Source organism: Lagopus leucura, unplaced genomic scaffold, assembly GCF_019238085.1.
Source record: "Lagopus leucura isolate 7727_CA_CO unplaced genomic scaffold, USGS_WTPT01 Super-Scaffold_100157, whole genome shotgun sequence".
Taxonomy (NCBI): domain Eukaryota; kingdom Metazoa; phylum Chordata; class Aves; order Galliformes; family Phasianidae; genus Lagopus; species Lagopus leucura.
In genome coordinates, this window is record NW_024962334.1 from 7714050 (window position 1) to 7740427 (window position 26378).

Here is a 26378-nt window from a genome sequence, read left to right on the forward strand (position 1 = left end):
CACACCAAGCACATTTTTAGGAATGAGCACCAAGCATCTAAAACATTCAGACATAGAAAGGCAGAGTGATTCCGTTCTGTGATTCTGTTCCGCGGTGACTGGAACAGCCGCCGACAGTGATGCAGCACATTAACCCTCTCTGGCGCTGCGCGACTTTCTGGGCTCGTCCCAACTCCATTTCGTGCACTGGTGGCCTACATCCTGCGGCCGTCACTGACACCGGGACAGGCGCTCTTCGTCCTCGCGCCGCCGCGGCTCCCCACAGCGAAACGAAGGGAGGCCGGGGGGCGAGCCGACCCCGAGACGGGCGCGAGGCGGGCGGCAGCGAGCAGCATCCCGACCCTCCGGGCCCCCGCCTTCCCGGCTCGGCCCGCCCCGCGGCCGGCCCCTGCTCTCCGATTGGCCGCCGGCGCCCGGGCAGGTGCCGGTGAGCGGCGGGGGCGCGGCGGGAGCTGCCGTCGTCGGCACCGCAGCGGCAGGCGGCGGCGCGGGGAGGCGGCTGCGTGTTCTTGCCGCTGCGGAGCGGGGCTCTACGCGCTGAGCGACGGGGCGTGCTCGGCCGCCGCTGTGCCCCGAGCGCGGGGCGCCTGCCCCCCGCCTTCCTCCTGCGTCGGTGCGGCCGAGGCGAGGTGAGTGCCGTGGGCCGGGGGCGTCCCGCGGGGCCCGGCCGCGCCGGGTCCGCACCTCTGGGGCCGCGCCGCGCTCGGCGCCGCGCTGCGGCCCTCCCTGCGGGCGGCGGTGCCCGGCCGCCGGCTCGGCGCGGGGCTGGGGCTGAGCGCGCCGCGGTTGTTCGCTGCGGCGCTTCCTCGCGGTGGCTTTAATGGGGTGTTTTACTCTTGATTAACTTCTCTGGGAGCGCCGGGGGTTTGGGGATAGCGCGTCCGCCTCCTCTGCCGCCTTTTTGCCAGCGCATCGCGGGGCTCCGCGCGTGTGATTCCTGCCTCAGTCACAGAAGCGTGCGTTTTGCTAGTATCAAGGTCAGTTTATCGTAAGTGCTGAGGAAAATACCATATGGCTCCGGCTGACTTTTCTTGGGAAGGCTAATTAAGCAGGGCTGTGCGGCGTGCTGCGCTTTGTGTTGTGCTGTAGCTTAACGCGAGCACAGCAGATCCCCAAACGCCTCAGAGCAGGTGTGCGTCCCTGCCGGAGCGTTATCGAAATCCAGCAGTCCTTACTGACCGGCGGTGCCGTTTGCCTTGCACCGACCGTCTCGCTGCTCTCTGCGTTCCTGGAGATGTGGGCAGCTGTCGTGCTGTGGCGCCTGGAGTTCTTCACAAGCGCAGCCGGGATTTGGCAGGGAAAGCTTTTACTCATTGCTCTGACAGCCCTTTTCTGAAAGGCTGGAGAGGGAAAGGAGGGAAGGGTTGATGCATTAGCAGGCGTTTTTCTGACTCAGGCTTGGGAGGTTTTCCTTTTGCTTCTTGGTTGTAGCGGTTTGCCGCGAACTGCACTGAAAGCACTGACTGTCCCTGCAGCTGACTGTCAGTGCTGGCCGCTTCCACTCTATTACACAGCTCTGTCACACCATCTTTTGCTTAAGAAAGTTACCTTATGCCAGATCCCTCCAGCTGTGGTGTTATCCGTTAGCTGCTTGGGTACCGGTTTAAATCAGAGCACGTGCGCCATCCAAAAGGCATGCAGCAAATCTATAGCCCTCTTGTGGGATCTGTTAGGTAATTTAGTGCAGCGCCGAAGGCAGACGCAAACACTTCCACATCTGCGACGCACTGATTGCCTGTGGGAGCTCCCTGATGCCGGTACCCACACTTATTACCCGCACGGCAGTGTGAGACTTCCTGAAGAGCTCTGCCCCCGTGCCAGGGCTTGCATCTGGAAACGGCTTCTGGTGTGTGTGACACGGTGCTGCCCTCCCAGACGTGCTGCTTAACAGGCTGCCCTCATCCTGCCCAGCGCTGCCTAGCACGGATCCCAGTCACGCTCCACAGCAAAACCAAAGCTGAAACTTCTGTTAATTCGCCTAAGTTTGTTTCCCGTTTCCAGCCTAACCTGATGAGTGGAGCTGAATGCACTGCATTGCTAAACCAGATTTTGGGATTGTATAGGGTGTACCCATGTGCATGAACGTGGTAGGGGTTCATCTTTTTCACTTTGTAATTGCAGCAAACAGACCACTTGAAGAACTTGTACGCAAAGAAAAAAATCCTCAAATTATGCATGGATGATGCTGAAGAAAGGCTGTATGTCCCAAATGTGCTATTGTTCATTAATAGTACAACTGCTTGAAAATGGGACTCCTTTGTGTTGCTGCCAACATTGATATGACCTATTGTCAGACCAGAAGCTGCTGTTTGGCAGTGTAAACTACCCTAACTTGCCCTTGGAGAGCTGGGTAAGTTGAAAGGAGGTAGTCAAACAGATCTATGAGAGCTGTAGGGACTTTTTTGTTCTTTGGGGAAAACCATTATTTGAGTGGCCTAACTCAACCTTCTGTGGAATGTTTTATTTGCTTTTTAGGTCCTGGTAGGTTAATTACTAGATGGATATATAGAGATAATAAATACATCTGGCTTATTGTGAGCCACTGATAGGCAGAAAATAAGCTGCCTCCAACCCCAAGTTTGTTATATTTAGAGATTTGGAGCAGTGTACATTCAGACGAAGCTCCTTGTATTTGTGCTAGAAAAGAGATAAGTGCTATATTTCAGCATGGAGCAAAGCACACTGTACTGTTGTTCAAATTGTCAAAGGAACTTGGCCCATGTACAGTATGAGCTGGATATTTTGTAGAAGAGCAAAGTAAGATTTCAAGCCACGACTAGGTCTCAGTTTGCCTTCATGTGTGATACCCACGCTATTAAGATCCATCATTTATGTGGTAAATGATTAGTGATAACAACCTGTTTGCAGTTTAAAGTTCAGTAGAAATTGGTGCTACCAGCTTTTTTTTATTATTATTTTTTTATTTTTAAGAATGCTTATTGAAAAATACTGCATTTCCAGAAAATAAATGAATGAACATAATAGTGGGAAGCAGCAGTGAATCACTGAACAATGCTGGCATGGTGTGAGTAAAGTATAAGGATTGCAAAGGTTGGACTGGTCAGAAGTTATTGTCAGTGTTGTTGCAAGCACAGATTTTTAGATCTTACAGATACTGTTCTAGGAACAGGAACACATTAATGCATATTGGCCCAGAAATTTAAATTTCAACAGCAAAGCAATTCAAGGTTATTTTTTTTTTCCTATTATTAAACAATGTTATGCTAACAAAAGCCTTCATCTTGCGGGATTTTATTGTCTTGCTACTCTCCGAGAAGATTAAAGTAGAAACCTCCTTCTGCTTCCTCTTAGTTTCTTTCATGACCATCAACAGGTAAATAAAAACTAATTCTAGTATTTGCTATTCAAATTACTGCAGTCATATCTATCTCCTGGTTGTTTTAAGATAAAGCACTGCAATAGGAAATAAATTTTGGGTTGTCCAGGGCAAAGTACACCTTCAAATAACGTATTGCTTGCTAAAGTGGAGGAACAAAGCACTGCGGAGATCAATCTTTTGGGTGAGATGTTTTAGATGGCATTGTCTCAAGTTGACTCATGGTGATCAATTAAGTGGCTTTCCTGAGTTATGCTGATGCAGGCTTGCCCTACCTGCTGAAATCCCAAGCTCCAATTCTACTGGGCAGCAGTTCCAGGAATCTTCACTTTCTGGACTCTTCCCTGCAATGTGTGCTGCTTATTGATGGAGAAGAATAAGCAGACGACTGATTTCACGTAGCCATAATTTTCTGGACCAAGTCTGTCTAAAGGGTGTTGAGGGAGCTTAATATAGAAAATTGATTGCAGTAGCTTGTGATTGCGATCTGTAGGGTCTTGTTCAAAGGCTGCTGAAGTCCATGGCGTTCCCACTGGTTTGAATGAGTTTTGAAGCCAGAAAACAGCCTGAAGTCTTTGTGTGCTCTTCTTTTTTGATAACAAAACAGTTCCTTACCCAATACCCTCACTCCATAGAATAGTGTGTGGATCTGTCATTGTAGACTGAGTCTCAGGTCTTGGAGGAAGTTTGTACATAATCTATTTTCCTTCTAGAAAGGAAAGCAAGCAAAACATGGTAACAATTTGAGGAGTGAATCTTCTGTTTTTGCAAATGAATGCTGAAACTAATACTAGAAGGGCTTCTTTGCTTATTGGATGTTACCTTTAACACAGAAGGGCTTTTAGCATGATTTTCTTCTGTCCCTTTTTGGGCTGCATGTTCCGTCAGAAAGTGCTGATTTTTACCATTATTGCTAATTGCTGTGGCATGAAGAGTTAGCATATGGTTCAAGTGCTCTTGGCTGAGATATAGCTAATACTGGCTTGGGATACCTCAGTGTGTGCATTATTGTAATTATTGGTTATCCTGCAAGAGGTTATCTCATTTTTTCCCATAAGAGAGCAGATCCCTGCACACCTCGCTTCTTGTCCCCCACACTGCTTGGTGTACCTTGCCTGGGATGCCAAATCTTAGAAACTGTTGCAAGAGCTTTGGGGAAGATTCTAAAGGATTTACCCTGGTGGTGTTGGTTTCTACCATCTATTTTGGATTCAATCTAAAAGGCAGCATGGAAGTTTGTGTGTTGTTCTATGCAAGCATAGAAGTCACTGAGTACCAAACAAAAAGAAACCAATTCAGCGCTAGGGGAAGATCAACCTGATTGTTCTCCCTTTTTTCTTCTGATGTTTAATAATGAGGCTTCAGATTCTTGTTCCATGTTTGTAGTTAGTATTGCAGATTAAAGAGGACAGTCAATGGAGGAAGTGGTGTAGACTTGATCATGAGTAGAACCCAAGTGGTCTGCACCTCCTCCATGGAAATGCACCCGCTGTGTAGCTGTGGTAGGTGAAAAATACCTAAAATTCTGCTTTCAATTGAAAAGTTGCTTCAGTGTTGTATTGAGGTCTGTAGGACCTGTGAAGGATATTCAATACCTAAAAATTAGGGAAAGGTACTGTACCAAAATGGAAAGTGAAATTGTCTTTCTATCTAAAAAGCTGATGTTGTTGATCATGGAGATCCATCAAAGGAGGATGCTCTTTCAGCGTGCTGCTAATGCTGCTCACAACTTTGAGAGTGGGCCCTGTTGAAGGGAATTGCATTAAAAAAAAAATATGTATATTTATATATATATATTGGTTACACAGTTGTCCTAGCTATGTCCTGAAGATGGTGGCTTAACAATCAAGTTGACTAAGTGATAGTTACTGTGAGACCCAATAAGAATCAGGAACAAAGGTATCTGGGTGACTCTCTAAGTGTTCAAGAAGATGAACTGCTCCGGTTCCCTTATCTAAAGGAGCAGGGAGGGTGCTGCAGTTTGGAGCCAAATACAAGTGAGCCAGAAGTCACGACTTGACAGTGAAGTCAGACTCCAGAAAATGCCTAACTTGGTTTTTTGCTTGAATGCAAATGTTTTTGTTCGTATAAACTTGTGAAGTTCAGGCTTATGTTTATTGTTGGGATCTCAGGTTGGCTCTATGTTGTGGCATGCTGATATCGAAAGGTAGTCAAGCTCGTATCCAACCCAGTGCCTCTTCTTCCCTACAACTGACAGATAACCCAAGCCCTCAGTTTGATTTTCAGAGGCTTTTTACAGCTTTGTCTGTATTTTGCTCCCGTTTTATGTCCCTTAAGAAATGTTTACCTGAAAAATTCCAAAACAACCTGCTTCTGAAACCCTTTTTCCATTCATGATGCATAAGTAATGTGTCAACCAACTGCAGCTCATTACCAAGTCTCAGTGAGTTGGGACATGTGGCTTTACAGATGTCACTTTTTCTCTTGTATCCCTTATGATTCTTGTTTGCTCTAGCATAAATCAGGGCTAGAAACAGTTCACAGGTGTCAGGTTGAATGCAGAAGGCACAGTCTTATGACGCATTTGTGCTTTTTTTATGCTGTTCATTTACTTGCTAATCTGTAAAATGCAGTAATTTGCAGTGGATCTTCCTGTTAGTGGTTTGAATTAGCAGTGATTCACTGTATTAAATTTGTTTTCACATCTGGTGCTACTTAGACAAGGCAGTCTTAATGTGGCAACTACTGTTGGAAGCATTTCCTTACCTCCAGAAGTCCAAGTTTCTGATTCTGTGTTCTGCTCCCACAGAAATGTTGTCACAATCAAATGTAAGTTCTTGGATCAAATGTAGGGGTATTCGGATGGGTGATATTTAGTAAAAAGGTTGTAGGGTGTCAGTTAATACACCGTATGGTGTGGAGGCAAAATCCTTTTTATTGTGTAGAGTGTGCCTGTGGTATGTTTATATACTGGTTGGTGTAGATCTTTTTGATAGCAGTCAAACAATACATTCAACTGTTTGCTTTTGTAGCTTGTATTGCTTGATCACAGTATGGCTTTCAAGTTATGATGAGAAGCTTAAAAAATTTTCATAATCATTTTCCTCTTTAATGAAATGCAAAATTAAGTTCCTACGCAGTGGTGAAATGCGGTGCTTCCAGATGGCTTGAGATATTCCAGAAACTTTTCTTTTTGTGTCCATGTTACCTTCTGGAAGCTAAAGGTACAAATTGCTTGGATGAGAGGTCTTATCACTGCTTTATACAATAGTGATGCTTTGGTATCTTGGCTTTGGGAGAATTATCTCAGTGGATCTAAGTGTTCTTGGCTAGTTTGTTGAATCTTGTCTGTGGTATGCTGCTATGTATCTACTCTTTCAAATAGTGATCACTGTGGTACTGGAGGAGGACGTTTTTCGTTACATGATGCTCAGCAGCTCGCATGGACCTTATCTGCCATCCTTCATGCCTTACAAAAAAAATGGGAGATCCTGACTTATTCTCTAACATGCTTTTCCTTGTGCCTGAATTCTTTATTTCTTTCTGCAGAGTTAGAAAGCAAGGTGGAAAATGCTTCTTCTTAACCTTGACAAAGGAAATAGATAGTTTGCCACAGGGCAGGAGAGAGATTCTTGAGCCTTCCTGGGCTCAGCTGAGCTTGAGCCCTTTTCTAAGTACTCCTGTCTTCTCTGTCTGCCTTTTACAATGAGATGTGAGCTGCCACGGATCTTTTGAAGGAACAGAGGAGGAGCTGCTGTTTCTTCCATCTCCCTGTGGGCTTCCATCTGACTACAGGGCTGATGTTTGGAGCTGGAGCTGACAGAAGTGCTGGGAGAAGGCTGAGGCCAGTGCAGCCCAGCTGGGCACATCATGAAATGACAGCATGGCTTAGGTTGGAGGAGGGGATCTTAAAGTTAATCCATTTCCAAGCTTCTGCCGTGGGCAGGGCTGCTGCCTGCCAGATCAGGCTGCCAAAGGTCCAGTTCAACCAGGCCTTGAGTGCCTCCAGGGATGGGGTACCCCCAGCTTCTCTGGGAAACCTGTTCCAGTGCCTTACCACCCTCTGAGTGAAGAAATTCTTCCTAACATCTAACCTAAATCTCTCCTCTTTTGTTTTAAAGCTGTTTTCCCTTGTCCTGTCACTTTGAGACCATGTAAAATGTCAGTTCCCCTGCTGCATGTAAGCTACTTTCAAGTACTGGAAGGCCGCAGTGAGGTCTTTGTGTTTCTGTGTGCTGTTTGCCTGAGTTTCGATGGGCAAAAGAAGGAAGGAAAGCCCTGCTGGCTGTTTGCTGCTCTCTGTTCGTCACTTGCATGGCCCAGCTCCATGTTTTGGTTTCTCTCTGACCTGTGATGATTCACTTAGTGCTCATTGACAACCCGTCACAGTAATGAGCTGCACTTTGTGCTTTGGATGGAAGGCACGTGGAGGAGAGGCCAGGCATCCACGGTACGATCACATCTCAGCACGTTACTGCTCTAGTTTTGTCTTTCTTGCCAAGCTGTCTTCCTCTCTCTGGCAGAAGTAATCATCAGTCTCTCACAGTCAGAGCGCTGTCAGACTGATCGTCTCCTTCATAATGCAGTTGCTGCTGACTAGAGAAAATAGAACATGGTTTGTCTAAATCCAACACAAATAGTAGGAGATGAGGCTCCTGTATACTCTCATTTTACATCAATTAGGAAATCAATTATAATGAAACACGTGCTATAAGTTTATATTGGGAGACCTGTGATCCTTCGTTTACTTCACAATCACCAGATTCTGGATCAGCCTTTCTTTTAGGAGTTTGCTGTTGATGGTGAAGAGGTAGTTCTGGTCAACGAGTTTGGCTTTTATAGCACATTTTGAATTCCCACTAGGGCTTATGCTTGTGTGTCAGCTGTAGGCTTGGTACATAAGTATAAAGTGATCATAATCTCATGGAATCGCAGAATGGTTGAAGTTGGAAGAGACCTCTGGAGGTCATCTGGTCCAATCCCCTGCTCAAATAGGGATTTGGGAAAGTGGATTTCAGTTTTTTGTTTTTTACATATGGCATTCCCTTTTATTTTGTCAAATGTAAGTGACAGAATTGAAGTTTTCCAATGTAATCTTTTGCCTTTATCCTGTAAAAAGAACACTTGATGTGGAACTCCTGGAGCAAGTCCAGAGGAGGGCTGCTAAGATGATCAAAGGGCTGGAGCACCTCTCTTATGAGGAAAGGTTGAGGAAACTGGTCTTGTTTAGCTTGGAGAAGAGAAGGCTCCAGGAAGACCTCATTGTGGCCTTCCAGTACTTGAAGTTAAAGTGATAAAATAAAGGGGGAATGCTTCCTCCAGAAGGGACTGAATAAATTTTGTTTTGAACCTGCAGCTTCACCCCACCTTCAGCTCAACAAACCTAATGCTGCTCAGAAACTTGCAAGCTCTTCAGTTTTCTGACCTAAGATGACTGTGAGTCTGAGAGGAGGATCATTTTCTGCTTTGGTTGTAGACCAGGAAATACGTGCAGTAAATCTCAGTTAAAATTGGCTTGGGCTTAGTGAGCAATAAGCTCTTTCATGAGGTCTTGTTCTATGTCTGATTTGAAGATATTGCATGCCAGATGTAAGTCCTCATGTCAGAGGCAGCTGGAATGTGATTGATTTTTTCATTGGAAGAGGAGGTTTTGTATTTCCCACAAGTTTATTTTCCCTCTCGTTGTTTTGGGAATCCACTTTATTTCCAGTGAAAAGGGAAGAATATCCTTGGTGCTGCTTATTGCAGCATGTAGACTTCACACTGGAATTATTAAAATAAATAAATAAATCAAGAAATTCTTTAAATGATTTATTTTGGATAAGGTCTGTGTTGCTCAACTGTCTTGAGATGATTCTCTCTGCCCTTGGGATTTAGTTTTGTCAGCAAGTAAGGTGTGAGCCATCATATACTTGAGATATTACCTGTTGTGTGGCATTTAAATTGGAAAAACAATGTGGCAGTGTGATTATTTCTTTGGGACATTCATGAAACAACTTTTTCTTTAAGTATGGAATACAGTGAAGGAGCTCTGCGCTGCAGGAAGGCCTTGTCTTTCACCTTGTATGTGTTAAAAGGGCAAAATCTTCACTGTAGGGTTAGATAAAGAATTTCTTATGGTGCTAGAAGACTTCTGCAAAAGCTGGTATAATGCCCAGCTATAACTGCAGGACACTGAGCAGGATTATGTAGGTCATAACATAGGTTGTGTGGGTCTGCTGGCAGTAAGGCTCATAAAGACGACTTATTTGGTGCCACAACAAAAGATGTAATTGCTAGCAGTTGTTTTTTTTTCTTCTCAGCTTTCTACTTGGGAAATACTGGAAATGGTGCAGTAGCTGTGCAAGGTGGAAAAGCTCTACTGTTGAGTCTGGTGCTTCTAAAGCTGAGAACAGGCGAAGGGAAGGTGTGAAACACTTCAGCTGCAAGTAGCTGCGTTGAAAGAATATGACTCTCTATCCCATTTCATTAGTGCATAGGAGTAGTATTTCAAAGCCAAAACTGTAGAGCGTTGTGGAATTGTGTGATACCACAATGGCAACTTGTGCCTAAGTGGGAAGACACGTAGAACTTTCTTATCTGCCTCGACAAAGGTGTTGGTGGGATTTCTTCCTGATGTGCACTTGATAGGCCCACAGCGCATCTCTCCTTCAGGCTGAGCAGGCCTACTGCTCTGGCCTTGCCTTGCTTGAAGGATCCTCCAACCCTTCCTCATCTCTGTAGCCCTGCCTATGAAGAGTTTGCCCAGGAAGTTTTTGCCTGGTTTCTACTGGTGGACTGGGAGTAGATATAGGACTTTCAGTGCAGCCTTCCTAGTGAGGCTTTCACTGCAGCATCAAACTGATACGTATTTGTTGTACAATACCCAGTGTGACCATTTGCATAACATACTTTGCATTGGAGCTCTGTGTCAAGCGTAGGATCTGTTTAAAGTGGTACTTAAAGGAAAAAAAAAATAAAAAGTTTGGGTTTTTCCTCCCACCCTCATGTAATGCTAATCTTCTGCTGAGGCTGCAACTGCAAGCAGCTTAGGTTTCATGTGAGTGACTGGGAAATGTACTGCTCGTCCTCCTTCTTCTGTTGGTGCTCTTGTCTGCTATAAAGTGCAGAAACGTTGCTGGCAGTTCTTGAGAAGCATTTCATTTTGTCAGTTGTTTCTGTTTCTTTTTGTGCATGTTTGTTTTTTTTTAAACTGTTAAATTCAATAATTTTTTTTTTCAATATGGAAGTTTTAATTAGATTTAGACCAGGCTGTAAGTAGTATTAAGATTAGTGTATTATTCAAACAATACCCATTTCATATTATAAGCCTAAGCTTTCCTGTTACAATGTGTTGATTTGCTGAGAAAAAGTTTTCTAAGGAATTACATCAGTCACTGATGTCTCTGAGAGCTTAAATTTCACATTCAGTTTGATATTTAGTAAAGAAGTGTGAGGAATGAAGGCAAACTGCCTTGTGTAAGTTATTTCAGCGAAGGATGGAAGTTATTTTAGGCTGGTAAAATGTTTTGGTGTCTTTTTCTTTTTTTTTCCACGCTGCTCCTTCTCTAGAGAATTTGCTGTTGTATATTTCCAGTGTGCTTAATGTGGATCTACTGAAAAAAGACATTTAAGCACTGTTTATAAATATTTATATACTGCTCTGATACTCCCAGATCAGAGGTGATTTAGCAAAGTGAAGAAAGATGATTTCCTGAGGGAAAACAAAACCAAACCCAATTTCCTTGGAGGTTAATAGGATATTGGAATACAGACAGTGAGTTCAAAGTGTTTTTATTTTCATGGTTTGGTTTACATACAGTATCTGGTGACTCTAAAAGTAAATAGACATGAATTCTTTGCCAGCCCACAAGAGGTAGGGGGCTGCCCACATAGCCCAGGATTTAGGGTAAATTTCCCCCTTCTAATGTACGCTCACAGTCAGCAGCTGAATTGAAGGGATGTACAGGAAGCACACAGTTTGTGTATGCTGCAGTACTGTCTGGAACCCTTGATGCCAAGTAGTATTTATCTCCTTGATACAGTATAAGAACTTCTGCTTGTCCCTAATTATTATATACGTTGTGAGGAGCTCATAACAGACTTTCCAAAATGATGTACTCTTTCTGAAACTGTAACTTAATGTGGTGAGGGGCAGCTTTATGATTGCCCAAATAACTCTATAAATCAAATTGTAGAAATTAATACTGATAGCTGAGTTTACTAACATTAGACACAATTAATAAGGTCATGAGGAAACAGCTCAGAACAGAGCGGCTATTAATGAAGTAAAGGTACTGTGTTCCTTCAGCTCAGACTTTATAGTGCCTTCAGTTTGCATGGAAACTTTGCTACTTTTTTTTTTTTTCTCTCCATTGCCTTTTACAGGAAGGGGAAGGAATGATGTTGTGGTAGTAGTGACTTCTGAATTTCCAGTTATTCTGGGAAATGCATTTGAAATGTATATGCTCACTTTTTTGAAGACATCTTAAAATAATTCCTGATCCTTAGTTGCTAGTAGAAACCATTTGTGATTATTATTAAAAACAAACCAAAACAAGTTCTTGGTTCATGCACAGTCTCGGAGGTCACATTTTGCAAACCACTGGCATAAAATCTCAAGAAATTCCTAAACCTCGCTTCAGTTTAGTAATCTTAATGCATTTCTTGTGGAGGACAACATTGCAGTCTTCCCTCAACATTTCATACCACAAATACTTACCTTTTACATTTCTTCTCAAAACTGAAGGCAATTGCGTTCAATGCATATAACTTGAAAAATTTCTTTTCCAATATTGATGGTAGATGTTTTCTCTTTGTTGAAGAGATGTGATTTCAGCTTGTGGGGAAAAGTAAAAGTTCTTTCAATGTATTTCACTTTTTTTTTTTTTTTACTGTTTCTGATTTCAGGTATTCCTTCATAACTGTTCGTATCCAGGACACAGCGTACAATGGGCAGAAAACTGGATCTTTCTGGCTTGACTGATGAAGAAGCAGAGCATGTGCTTCAGGTGGTTCAGCGAGATTTCAGCCTTCGTAAGAAAGAAGAAGAAAGGCTGAGGTAAGATTAAAAACACTGTTGAAAACATTGGTATTTTTGGATCACTGCAAGCTGGTTTTGGGGAAGCTGAGAAACAAAGATGCTTTGGTTTGTTGTCTGGGTATACTTTGAATAACTGGGCTGATATCAGAGGTCCGCAGTTTGACCTGTAGTTGTTAAGGATGTAACTTCTGTGGGGGGAAAAAACAAAAGGCTTGGTTGTGCTCTAACAGCTGTTTGACTGCCAGAAATAGCAGAGTTAAGCTACTACACCAATATTTACCTGGGAAGTTGCTGAACCAATCAGTGAGCAATAGCTCGGAGCAGTCTATGTACTATTAAATTTCAACCAGGTTGGAAGATGCTCACTGCCTCATAAAGCAGTGTTCTGTTCCTTTGTTCTGAGTGGGCATGGCACAACTTCGTGCTCAAGGATGTCTGACTGTGGGGGAGCCGAGGACACCCCAGACAAAGCTCACACAGCCCCAGTCAACACACTTCACACACATTACTCCTGACTACATGCAGCTCCTGTTTGCAAAGAAAGGAAGAGTAGAGATGACCACGTCTGTGCGATTTTGTGGTGTTCTGTGCATTAATAATCATTCCTTCAGAGAGGCAGTAAACATCCTACCTTCTTCACATAGATCCAATTATTGCATAGTAATTTGTTGATGTGTTTAGTCTGTCCAGGCCTAATCCACAGGAATAGTCTCTGAATCTCTGTATGTCTAAGTAGTGGTTGCCTTGAATGTGACCATCAACTTCTGTTCATGTTAAGAAAATTATTTGTTTTCTATAGTTGAAGTTCATAGTTGTCTGTCCTTTATTCAGATACACTGTCTACATGTTGATATCTGAAGATGAAGAAGCTCTATCCATCTCTTTCCCCAGAATAAGCACTGACACACTATCCATTGTGTTCAGAAGCTTTGTGTTCAGGTTACTGACAAAAAAATGATTGCAAGCAGAAACAACCCAGAATAAAGCAAATGAGACTAGTTGTGAGGTAGCTTTCTCAGCCCTGGGGCTTCTGTATGTGCAAGGAGGGCTAACGGCAGAGGCATGAATTCATAAATGCACTACTTTTCTTGTAGCTTCAGTTATATTTCCGTGAATTCTTATTTTTTTAATACTTCCTTTAAACACTTTTTTTTTTCTCCATCCAGGATAGTCTGAAGTCCCTATTTATAGTTAGCAAATGCACATTTCCTTACACCACTACTATCACAGATATGTTTCTTTATCATTTGGCACCCAGCTGAAGTCAGCAAAGCAAAAATGCATTTAGTTTCATATTTAAGTGCAGTGGGGAGCTGAGCAGAGTCCCTTCTTTGTCACATATTTTCTGTTAATAGTTTCTGAAACTATTTGGAACATCAGGAACAAAAAAGGAGACTTGCAGCATAGGCCTCATTCATTTCTTGTATGCAATGCAGCTTTTTGCTTGGATTGTTCTTCTTCAGGGGGAAAAAAGACTAGAGGAGGATGGTACACAGAAGTGTTTTTTATCTTTTTTGACATTGGTTGTACTGATCATTTTTTTTGGTTACCCTTCACAACAAAGCCGGGAGGGGTTATAGGCAGAGCTTAAGAAGGGTGGATAGAGGGGCTTTCTCTGGCTCATTTGTGTGGCTGGATTTATTCTACCAGGTAAGCACACCACAGTTAGCAAGTTCTGGGCACGTTGCCTGTTCTGTACAACTGGATCTTATAGCAAGAAGAGGAGGAAGGGGAAAGATGATGTAGGGTGCCCACGGAAAATTGATCAGAAAGATTTTACTTTTCTAGCCCGAGATGAAAACTTCAGTAAGATGCTACAAGAACTGAAGTTTGTCTTAGCTCCTGATGGATGTTCTTATGGTAGAAAAGTGGCAACTGTTTCAGAGCTAATGTACCAGTGTTTTTTACAGTATTGCAATTGGTTGCATGTTAAATTAGTTTCACACATTTCCCTAAACAAAATGACATAATGAATGTGTGGAGAAAAGTTCTATATTTTTGTCTGGATAGTTCCATAGATCTGTTTCAAATAAAATGTGTGACCTTAAACAATAGATAGCAGTTCAACTGCTGGCAAAATTTGACTTGATGTATCTTTTGAGAAGGGTTGTAACACTACGAGCCACCAGTTTCAAGGATGTGTTTGGGGGGAGTCAAAGGCCCTTATTATTATTTTTTTTTAGTATTTTAGGGTAGAACTTGTGTGCATCCTGTTCTCTTCCCAGTAAGATAGTTTTGTCATATTTTACATGGGTGCTATGTAAATACTAAAGTGAAATGTAACACATCTAAGAAGCCATACTGATCATCTGCATTTTTTTTTTTTTTAATGCAAAGCTGTGTTGAGTCTCTCTGCAGTGAGGAATTTTAGCAGCAGTTCTCAAACTTATATCTTTCTTCCCACTTATCAGACAGGCTCTTGTATGTTTTGTGAAAGATCAGTTGGGTAAAAATAGTAAGCTAACAGTAAGATAACTGCATATAAATAGCTAGCGATTAGTGTGGTTGATTTGTCATGCTTTGCTGCTCCCTATCAGTGCAGTTTCCTTTTCTTTCTTTTTTTTTTTTTTTTTTTGCTATGGCTCTGTCTGATATCAGATTAATAATATTTACTGTTCTTTCTTGCTTGTTCACCCATAATCTTTCTATTTTGATTGTGTTGGTTCTGTTCTTTGGCAGTAGTGTTATATTTTTATTTATTCCAGTGTTGGTATAATCATCCAGAGCCATTTAGGCTAAAATTACAGCACTGACTTCTAAATAAGCAGTCTTAGTTCTCTGTGAACCAATTGACGCAGATAAACAAGGAAGGTCTGGCATGAATAGGAAGATGATTAGTTTGAGTTGCTTAGCAAGTACTCTGAGCACTGGGCTGTGATGGTACAGCCTTGTGTACTTCACCTCTGTTATACAAACTACTCAGGCTGTCTGTTGGCTGTTGGGATATTAGTTACTGGAGATTCCTTTTAGGGTAAACTTACTGGACACACTACTGGTTTGTTTTCTCCTGGACAATCTGTTTTTAGTCTTTAATTTCAGACTTTGCATTCCTGCAGTTTGTCAGTCAAGGGGAAGATTGGACTGTTCTGAGGTTTGAATTTCTCATGTTTCTTTGTAATTTCTGTGTTATGTCTGCACTTTGCTTTTTTTTAATAGAGACAGTAGAGGAGAGCTTACCAGGGTCTGTAAGGCTGAGTGTTTATTTGTGAGATAGGCCTCTTTGCACAAATAGATGTGTAAAAGAGATTGCCACCTTTCTTTTGTTGCCATTTACTGTCGGTGTATTCAGTCTTCAGGATCATGGAAGTGTGTATTGGTCTTCTCCCTTGTCACAAAACACATTTCTCCTTTGGTTTTGTCTTTACAGGTTGTGTTATATTTGTTATAAATGTGCTGTCTGGTTGTTTCAGATTAGGACTGCTGTGAAGCAAGTAAGATTAGGTAAGTTTTAAATATGAAATAAGATTATCATTTTACCAGAAGAAAAATGATGGGTGTTCCCAACCTGCTTATGAAAACAGTAGTCCATGCAGACGGATTGAAGGTCAGCTGCTAACTAATACTGAATTGAATATTCAAAACAAGTATAAAATGAGAAAAGGCAGAGGGGTAGAAAAGGAACAGGCATAGGTGAGGTTCAGTGAGGGAAGAACCTTTGGGTGCTGAGCAAGGGCTTTTCTGTCAGTAGCTCCTTTGCTTTTAGAAGGCTGTGGCCTAAGCCGCATAAATTGTCTTTTTATAACCACTGGCCATCGCTGTACTGAATGCTGAGTAAGTCATTTGTGTGGTGGTAGTTCTGTGGTAAGCCTTGGAAACTTGCACTGGACTGGTTTGAAAAGCATTTCTGTGGTGGTGAGGACATGGTTTTGTCTTATTTAAACCACTGCTGTTAATCACCTGGGAAAATGGATTTGTGTGGAGAAATTACTGACCTTCTAGTACCATGTGGGCATGTCATCACAAGGTGTTATTCACTTAATATACTTGCATGGAGCGACTGGAAAAACATTAGGGAGGTGTTGCGAGTTGTCTGTTATCCACAGGCTGAGAACATATGCATGGTTTGCCTGATACGGTCTGCTTTTGAGCTCGCTGGTAAAGATTAGCTTTGCTGTCTTCACTTATGCAGTTGCATTTTCAGCTGTGGTAAAGAACTTCACTGATTCCCAATCAAATCACCAGCACTGGCTGGCCTGCTTGCTTTTTTTGTAGAGAATATGAATGCATGTGCTCAGCAGAGGGCCTCCTACATTCTGATTGTTGCTATTTTCTCACATCCAGAAATTTGGTGAGGAATTAAAATAGAGCCTTTTGTTCTGTGTAGAACAAGATTAAGCATTTAAAATTGAGAGTTGTTTTCTGCCTGTTTTCATCTTTCTGTTCCTTTCACACTGCAGCTCCTGGGAGTACAAATTAGACTTGAGAAGAGGCTTCCTAAGAAACAAATTGTCATACCTGGCCATATTGAGAAACCAATTGGGATTCTATTTCTTGTGAGACTACTGTAGGCTTAGGTGTATGCACAGTATGTGTCATGGGTCTTGTAGTAGATAAAATATAAAACTCCTTGTAACCTGTTAATTGAAGTGTTGTCTGTATGAGTCATATCAAACTGGCAAGACACCAAGCAGACATTTGGGTAGCTATCTGTTGATTCTGCTTATCAGTTCTTCTTCCCTTCCTGTGGCAGATGTCTTAAATACCTGAATAAAACAAAATAAAGCTATCCTTCTTCCCACTTCTCCTCCAGTTCAAACAGAGCTGTTTTAAAGCAGTTTTCCTGGTGACGGAGATTGGTTTCCTCCACAGGCTCCAGAGTTTCAGTGGGTGAAATTCTGATCAATACCTTGTTCAAAGCATTTTCCTAAGATCAGTCTCCCTGCCCTTTCCTCCTGAACAGCCTGGGGAGAGCACAAGCAGGCTTCTGTCCATTGCTTTGATATCTCCTAGCAGGTAGGCACAGTGTTGGTTCCTGTGCCTGCTCATTAACCCCTCGAGGGATCTGCAGAGTGAGGCTGTGATATACCACTTTCTGCTCATTGGCTCTGAGAACAAGGCCACACACAGCACTAAAAAAAATGGTTGGCACTTATTTATGAGCTGTGCTGACACTTACTTTCTCTTCTCCATGATTTAAAAAAGAAAAAAGCCGGGAGTGACTTAATCCTCTGAGGGAGGATGTTCTTTGGTATTCCCATGTTAACACAGCTGCATACTTCTCCAATGCAGTGCTGAGATGTCATAAGCTTAGTACTCATCTGTCTAAATTTATTTTTGAGTACTATAAATGATTGATTCATCAGAACTGTAGCTGCAACTTCATGTTACCTTGCTACTGCTTTTGTTTTTAAGACAATGTTAAATGGAATGGTACCACTTTAAGGGTTTGTTAACAAAGCTGTCTTGCTCTTAATCTTGTTTCTAGATTATCACCAATTTTACTGTGTAATGCTTCAAGGTAGGAAAGGAAATCTATTTCTTAGCCAATATAGAATGTCAGTGTTGGGTTGTCAATTATTTCATCTATTACTGGTTACTCTGTGCTGTTATTTTGTAGCCCTCTCTAAATAATGATGCTTCATATTTTGACAGAAATCCTTCGACAGTATTCTTGGTTCAGGTTAAGTTACTTAGGAAAAAATATTCAACTAGTGACCTGGATGAATTCTGAACAAAAGCCAAGTAGCTATTGCTTACCTTGGCTCCAAAGTCAGTAAGGATGCACTTTCAAATGCATTTAGAAACTGTTGCTTGCCATTAATTTCCAGAAACAGTGATCTGAGTATGCTGTTTGCTGCCAAATTAGTGCTGTGCTTGAAGTTATGCAAAGAAGTAGGTGTCTCAGCAGTGGTGCAAGCTATTCATGTGCAGTGCTGCAGTGTTTGGTTTGGAGTCTGCATCTGTTCTTTCTGAGGTTTGCCTCACGCTCTCTGTGCTAACACTCCATAGTCCTGGTGCAACAGTGGCTTCTAAGTGTGGTTACAATGCAGCCTTAACTGAGATAGAATGCTGGTGAACCGAGTGTCAATTAATACAAGACATTATGCTTATGAAGAAATGCAAAAAGGAAAAAATTCCAGCGAGAAATTTGTATGGTCTGTGGTGAACTGGAATGGTCTGTGGGCATGCATTTAATAAAGAAGGGACCGTGAGGTTGCTGAGATGTAAAATTATTACAGGCTTTTTGTGGTAATTTGGCCTTCATCACAGGTTATGACTAGTCAAATTAACGACCATAGTTTCACTAAAAGGAGTGTGCATGTCTAGTGATAACGAATAGCTATAATGTAAAATCAATATTTAATCTCAGATGTCTTCTGTATGAGGAGTCTAAGGTGTTAAACGTGACTTGTTGGAGTAATATCTCACCTGAGTAGCCCTGCAGCAGGAGGCAGGGATGCGCTCTTGAGTGTGGATTTCTGGCTGTACAGGAATCGCAATGAAAATAGTAGCTAAAAATGCTATTTCTTTTGTGTGCTTTGCATGGGAAGCGCTTCAGCTTTTTCTTTTTTTCTGAAGAAGAAAGTAGATACTAATCTTATTATATATGTTACTCACTATTAATTTATTGGAAATCTCTTAGTGCTAATCATGTAATTATTAAGTTTAGAAATGACCTCTAAGATCATCTAGTCCAACTGCCCACCACCATCAACATTGCCCATGAAAGCATGTTCCTCAGTACCACATCCAAGTGGTTTCTTGATGACTTCCTGCTGTGACTCCACCACCTCCCATGGCAGCCTGTGCCAGTGCCTGACCACTAATATCCAACCTGAGTGCTAGTTCATGGGAAGAATGTACAAATGTCCATGAATTGATACAGAGAATCTCATGAGGAAAAGGAATTCACGTGTCTTAAGGCTTTTAGGATGGTCTGTTTCAGTTTGTCTGAATGCCATCAATTTCTGGAACCTGTTTTGAACATGAGAATGAGTGTTACAGACCTCTTGAGTTTGGTCTCTCCCGTTCCCCGCTGAATTCAGAGCTGTTGGAAATTGTGAACTACTTTCTTTCTAGAAACGTCACAGCGTTTGCCTAGAGGCAAGTTCAATTTTTGGTATTTATGAGCATGTTCATTTTGTGAGTTCAAAGGACTGTCAGGTAACCTTGGGAAGAAAACAATCTTAACTAGAGTAAGGGGTATGTTGGAGAGAGCTCAGCATTTTTCTTTCTAAATGAAACTGCTGAATATTTTCAGCTAAATGATAATGGGATTTACATGTGTGGGAGAACTACAGAGATGTCAAAACACTTTGTTAACACTTTCAAAATATTGTTTCAGAGATGTCTTTGAACATGCTTTCTAACTGTGGGTACACTTCTTGGTTGCACATATGGAATAAAATGGGTTGACTTTTCTTACCTTTATGAAAATAATTTTAGAAAGTAATATAAACTAACATGTATATCTTTTGCATTTGCAATATTTGGAATGTGCTAACATCAGTTGCTGCCTCAACAGACAATGGTGCAGCAATTAACATTCCACAAATCACTGTCGTAATGGGTGCTACCTCAGTATATGCTTCTACCTTACTTATCATGACTGTGGGGTAAGGTAAGGAGCTTCATGTTTACTTCAGAGTAGTAGTATGACTGTGGGCAGTTATTAGAGAGTGATCCTTCTCATTGTACTCGAACATGAGGTAACTTGGAGTTACTGGTGCCCACATTTGAAGCCGGTGTGTATTTGACTCTGTGTCTGAGGCTAGAGGAAGTACAAAGAGCACAATGGCACTATTTGGTATGGGCAAGTTCTGAGCTAAAGACTGTTTTTTCAACGAAGTCACCACTATTTGCTATGTGTTTTCACTAGCAATGAACGGGAGGCCATGCTTGTAACAATCTCCATGGCTGTCTGGAACATAGCTTGTCTTTCCAGTCAGTGTCACCACTGCTGAAACGCACCACTCACTGGTACTCACACCACTGTTTGGTCTCCTTAAACATTCAGCAAGTGTTGATGGATGTCAGTGGGTGCCATTTTTCCTGCATGGAGAAAATTCAGTTCCACATGTTTGCTTCATCTGTGCTTTCATGTCAGACACCATTCTGTCAGACTGCTCCTCTGCTGCCATCTGTCACATGATAACAACGTGTAATGGAATACTGATGGGAAGGTTCAGTCTCTACTACCATACCACCAACATCCTCCTCCAATATTATGAGCCAATGTAATAGAACGGGAGCCATTACTTTTGGAGCAGCCCTCATGTAAAGTTTTCCTGAATGCAGATGAGTGTAAATGTACTTTCTTTTTCATTCTATGGTACTTATTAAACTTTAAAATTATTTTATGTTTTTACTCTTGACTTCTGTCCAAATTTCATGAAGAAAAATATATAAATCTCTGTAAAGCTGGTTTACAACAGGATTACTATCTTAAGCAATCATACTGGATTGGAACTGTCTTTGGAAGTGGTGTTGCTTCAGTTGATGGAAAGATATTAGCTGTAATATCTCTTAAACTTTATTTTAATGGGTTATAGACAAATAACCTGTATGACAGATACATAACATCTCCTTTTAGATAGGAGGCTGTAGTCTGAATAGTACTGTCACTGATAAAGATCTCTAAATTCCATAATACATAGTTTGTAAATATTGTCAATTGATTGGACTGCTCTGATATTACAGGTATGAGCAGTTAGTCTGAGTGGAACATGGGCTTGTATTTCAGTTATACTTAATCATCTAGATTTTAAAAAATCACTTTCTCATTAATTACAAGCAGTGTGAACTTGTCATGTTTTACTCACTCAGTCTCTTGTGAACTGTTCTGTGGTGCTGACATAAATCTAGTTGGCCAATGAGCAGCTTTCTTCAATGATAGGTGATGAGTCAGTGTGAAACCGAGAGTGGATTTAAGTGTGAAAGGAAACTCTGTCAGTCTGCATGTCAGTCCAGGACAGGTGGACTATCTGTGCCTCAGCAGGGACAGTACAGTATCCTGACCGTTGCTTTTCCTTCCATCATTTGGGCATTCATTTCTTCTGCCTTTTAAAATGTCACTTCTGGTGTCCTCTGCAACTCTACTGAATCAGCACAACCATGCTGGCTTCAGAGTGCCAGAGCAGGTAAGAACTGGAGGACAGCCTTGGGAGTAAGAGATTTATAGCAAGTTAAGCATGCCTATCCTTGTGTTACATGAACACGGGCCCAACTTTTCATTTTGGAGAGATAAAACTGGAGATCTGGACGCTTAGCTTGGAGTCTCTCTAGTGGCCCAATTTCAGGGTGACTGGACAACTAGATTGAATTACTATTTGTGTGTCTAGAACAGATTAAAAGGCTATCTTTTAGGTGGCAGGCCTGTCAGCCAGCTGCAATAGAGATTTTCTTGGCTTAGAGTAAGTTAGTTGTCCATCGAATTGCTGGAAAATGTCCTCTTAATGTTCTTAGTGGGTCTAAGAGGGCACAGTCTTTAAATTCATATTTGCCAAACTCCTAATTTAGTTGCAGACTTATTTTTATCCTGTTGCTTTCTGAATAAAAATGAAGACAGAAGACATGTTAGCGGAGGAGAGAATAACTGTTCTTTCAAATCCAACCAAATACTATTCTAGTCCTTAGCACAGTCCATGAGGCTCTGAAAGCATTCATCTGGACAGCCGTTCTCTGAAATTTCATTTGTCTTTAATCAGTTGAGGAAGCAGTTCAGGCACTGGGGCGAAGCCTTTCTGCCCTCGGGTGATGTAAAAAGATGCAGAAGCTCCTTTAGTCAACATAGAACTCAGCTTCACCTCTCAGGAGACGTCCTCCACAGGAGGACAGCGTTTTGACCCACGTGTCCCTGGTTAAGCTATTGGCATTGGCACTTTATGACTGTGTGAGTGGTCTGAAAATTCTCCCCAGTGCCAGGTGTGCTGTAGCTGTGGTATAAATAAGGTGCACCTCAGAGGCAGCAGTGACTTCTGCTGGGAATAGCAACTGGAGCTACTGGGACTCAGCTGTTATGCTGTCTTTTAAGAGACTATTTGGCAGGGAATTCCTCAGCACTGCCTCTGAATCAATTGGCAGAGGAGGCAACGTTGCAGCAGGGGAGCGTGGCTGATATCATCACTTTGAGCAGAAATGATGATCTTAATGCCTTGTCCTGGTATTGCAGGAATTGGTGTTGTAGCATCAGTTACTCCTCACGCTGCAGTAATTAATGCTAATCCTAGTAAATCAGCAATACATTGTTGTAGCGTGTGTGAACAGTCAGGTGTTCTGGAAGCTACTGTGATGCTTCTTTTGATTCAGTGGGAAAAGAGTCTTGTAATCCCAGTATTTGCTGATTGCTGCAGAAGAGTAACTTCAGAGGTTTTACAGAACATGGCAGGTACATCTTTGTGTTTGCATTTAACTCAGTGTGGTGGGATTTTCCTTTGATTTGTCTGCCTCAGCGTTTTACAACGCTTTGTAATGGTGATTGGGGTTATCTGAGACAAGGGAGATTAGGAAAGGAGGGAAGGAGGAGGAGGAAAAGAAAAAATATCACAGAAACCACTAGTGTCCAGTAAAATCAGAGGCTGATTTTTTTTTTTTCTTGCTTATGATTTCATGGCTTTATGAATCTAGCTCAGTTGGCTTTGCATGGACAAAACACCTCTTTAGTCTTTGGAGTTTTTGGTCACTCAAGCAAATGCTTTCATTTTAGCTAATAGTAGATAGTGTAGAGGATTACAAGGCAGGATGTGCTTTGTCTTTCTGCATAGTAAAAGCCAAATAACGGGGCGCTGTGACTGTCATGATACATTGGTGTTTAAGTCTTTGCATTTTGGGAATCTGGGCATATCACACTAAACGTGGCAGATGCTGAATGTATAGTGAACCAGACTGAAACACCTTGCCTTAGAGATGCTAACTGAAATGAACTTTTGTGAAGCAAGTAGCAACTAGGTGACAGAAATCATAAGCACTGTGTCATTGCGTGCCACCCGTCTTGAGAAAACAGAGCCTTCACAGTTAACTTGTGGATAGAAAATATGTCATGGATTAACAGAAGTTAGATTTTAACGTTGCCATTTCCCAAGTAAAACATCAAATACCTTGTGTTAAACCCAGTTATGATTATGACTTGTTTTTTTTTGGATTTAGGAATGCTGAAGGAAGTTTGAAGGCATAATAACTTCCCAGGCCTCTCTATTTCAATTCGAGTAATTTACGTAGGGGGCAGATTAATTCTGGTCCTCTATTACTGGTGAAGGTTCTGGTCTTCCCTGAAAACATGTGGAATTTAATAAAGGGGTGATTAAATAACACCTTTGATTCCTTTATATCCCTTAATAGTTGTAGTATAGTTCAAAAACTGTATTGTAATCTTGAATGCTATTTAAGAAGGGCCCACATTATTTGCACTGTGCCTTCGAATGAGCTGTACTGACTTGAGAGGTAACTGGTAGAGGTGGAGGACAGCCTTTTTCTGTGTTAATAATAAACCCTTTGGCTGCATAATAGACATCATTGGTTCATTTCCACCATTACTTCCATTTAAGATTTCTCTGCAGTGGAGAGAATAACCTGAATTAGAAAGCTGAGTTAAAAATAAGCCTGAAACAGAGAATCATACTGGGATGATTTGCCTATCATCTTTCATTGCATGGGGTTATGTAGGTAGCTTTCAAAATCAAGGTACTGTGATATATGGCACTAATGCTTTGGAAGATCTGTTTTTAAGGAACGTATTTCTCTAGAGAAGATTTTGGAAGAGGTTTTTCCATTTGATTCAAGTGCTGAATAGATCTGCCTCCTGATACATACATGAATATACATGCTGTAAGAGTCGTCTGTCTTTTTCAACTCCTCTTAGTTCATTTTCCTATCTGATGTGTAAGCTATTATTTATTGACGAATTTAGGTTTGATCATGCCTAATATCTTTCCTTGAAATCGTATTTAAGGTTCGCTTTAATTTGTAATGAAATACTTAAAAGATTGCACATTATTGCAGTTCTGGAGTTTGAGACAATAAATAATCTATTTCTGTGGCCATACTAAACCACATTGTAGTTCATTACAGAACATTTGGTTATGTCATTAGTGTTTCCATTTCTGATCTCAGAATGGGCAACGTAGTCATTATTTTTAAACAAAGCTCGTACTTTGCACTGATGGTAGGTGAATAAAAAGCAGATTGGTTTCATGGCAAGAACACTATGGCAGGTTACCAATTTACTCACATGTTTTTGTGAAATCTAGTGGAATTACCCCAAAAACTCCCTGGAAGGGGAGCCTAGCACAGTGCCACTCTGCAAAGATACTCGTATGGTGAGCAGCCATCATGAAAAACAGACATGATTGATGTCTCCTGAAAACCAGACCCCAGTTGCCACTGGCACACAGAGCAGAGGCTGTAGGAATTTATTTTTTAGGCAGGGAAACAATCTGATTCATGAAACTCGTTGCTGTACCTCTGGTATTCTGCTGCTTCTTTGGCTCATGGGGCGTATAGTGGGAGGAGAAAATGTGTATTTACTTCACTGATGTGAGTTGTTGTGTCTGCATAGATAATATGAGGTGGAGTCTTGAAGCTCCTACGTCAGGGGCCAAGATACAATCCCAAATTCCTGAGTGTCCTAGTCTGGGGAAGAGAGGAAGGTAGCTTAACAGCCTGTGAGTGAGAATTAGCAAGGTGCAGCAAGTATGATCCTATTTAGCTAAAGGGGACCCTTTAGTATTCTCCTGCTTCAAAAAGTGTAAATGTAAAAATGCTTATGTGAAGTTACTGTTTGTTGGTGTTCTCTTAACAAATGTGTTCTTGTCCCCTTAATGCCAACTCTACAAACTTGGCCATTGCTGCAAAAGTTGAGTGGAGGTCTTCTAATTTCATGCCTTATTGCTCTCTTAAAGTCCCTGCAGCCTTGGAGAGATGGGAAGTATTGCCTGTGCAGCCTTTTCATTGCTGGTAGGGTTGCATGATTGTAATTAGATTTTTTTTATTATTATTTTTTTTTTTTTAAAGATACTGCACAAGAAGTAATAAAACCATCTGTGTTTCAATCTAGCAGTGTTGTGTCTTCAGGGCTTCTGAGGGATAACAAGTTATATACTGATTTTCATCAAACAAGTGTGACTAGGAGAGAGTCTGCAGCTTAAAATAAATAAAACAGTGGAGACTTGTTTCAATTCAAGTTAGCATTTTTGAAGCCATTATCCCACAAACACATCTGTAATGCCAGAACTTTCACATTTTAGGCATGATGAATGTTTTATTTGAGCTCTTTGTTACAGTTGACTTTGTTTTTGTTTTCCCTGAGTTAAATACAAATCAAATACAGTTTTCTACGTCTGGTAGCTAAAATGAAACCAACCATGTCTAAGTGTTGAGCGTTAATTAGTGACTTGCATCATGAGCAGTTGAAGGAATTTGGAATTACACTGGATTATCACTTGCTCATCTATTTTCAGTTGTCAATTGGAGGTTAATAATAATGGATTGAATGCAAATGGTGGGCAGTACTCAGTTTTTCCCCTATTTTAGCCTGGTTTACAGTAGTGTTGATGCAGAATCTGTCATTAGCTTCTGTTACGAAGTTGTTCAAATGAATTAAGCTTGGAAGGATTTTACCTGCTGATGTTCATCTTTGTGCTAGTAGCAAACAGATGAACAAAGAATACAGACCCATCTGACACTACAGATTGTACTATAAGTACTTTCCTATTTGTGAACTCATCCTGAGAGTTTGGTAAGCAAATATGTAAAATGTGGCTTCTGCTTTTTGTATTTCTGAACACTGGCTTTTGGCTGTGATTGGTAATATTATGTCCACAATAAAACGTCTATACAATTTGCAATGTTTTTGGAATGAAAATCACAACTACTGACTTGTTCGAGTTTAGAGTGTCTCAGTTAACTGTGGGAATTTCTCATTTCATCATGAAGGTTTATTTTATGATTAAATATAGCCTATAAAAAATCAAATTTTTGGAAGATATAGTAAGAGAAAGTGATGTTTGTGGAGGTCTTATTTTTGTAGACCAAAGAGTGCACTGCTCCTTCCTTTTTTCTCCCACTCTCTCCTAGATGCACAAGGATGACGTTACTTCCTTCTCTGCTGTTTGCAGTTGGAAG

At 41.4% G+C, this 26378-nt stretch overlaps 1 protein-coding gene across 3 annotated transcripts in view; it reads left to right on the forward strand.

The window, feature by feature from the left end:
• The first annotated feature begins 559 nt into the window (after positions 1-559).
• Positions 560-26378, forward strand: part of LOC122189784 (myosin VIIA and Rab interacting protein) — a 191422-nt gene continuing 165603 nt past the window's right edge. For all 3 annotated transcript variants that reach the window (XM_042889159.1, XM_042889161.1, XM_042889160.1), the window contains exons 1-2: positions 560-629; positions 12188-12338. In XM_042889159.1, the coding sequence (XP_042745093.1) occupies positions 12229-12338 (110 nt within the window). In that variant the 5' untranslated portion in view covers positions 560-629; positions 12188-12228. The remainder of the gene's footprint in view (positions 630-12187; positions 12339-26378) is intronic.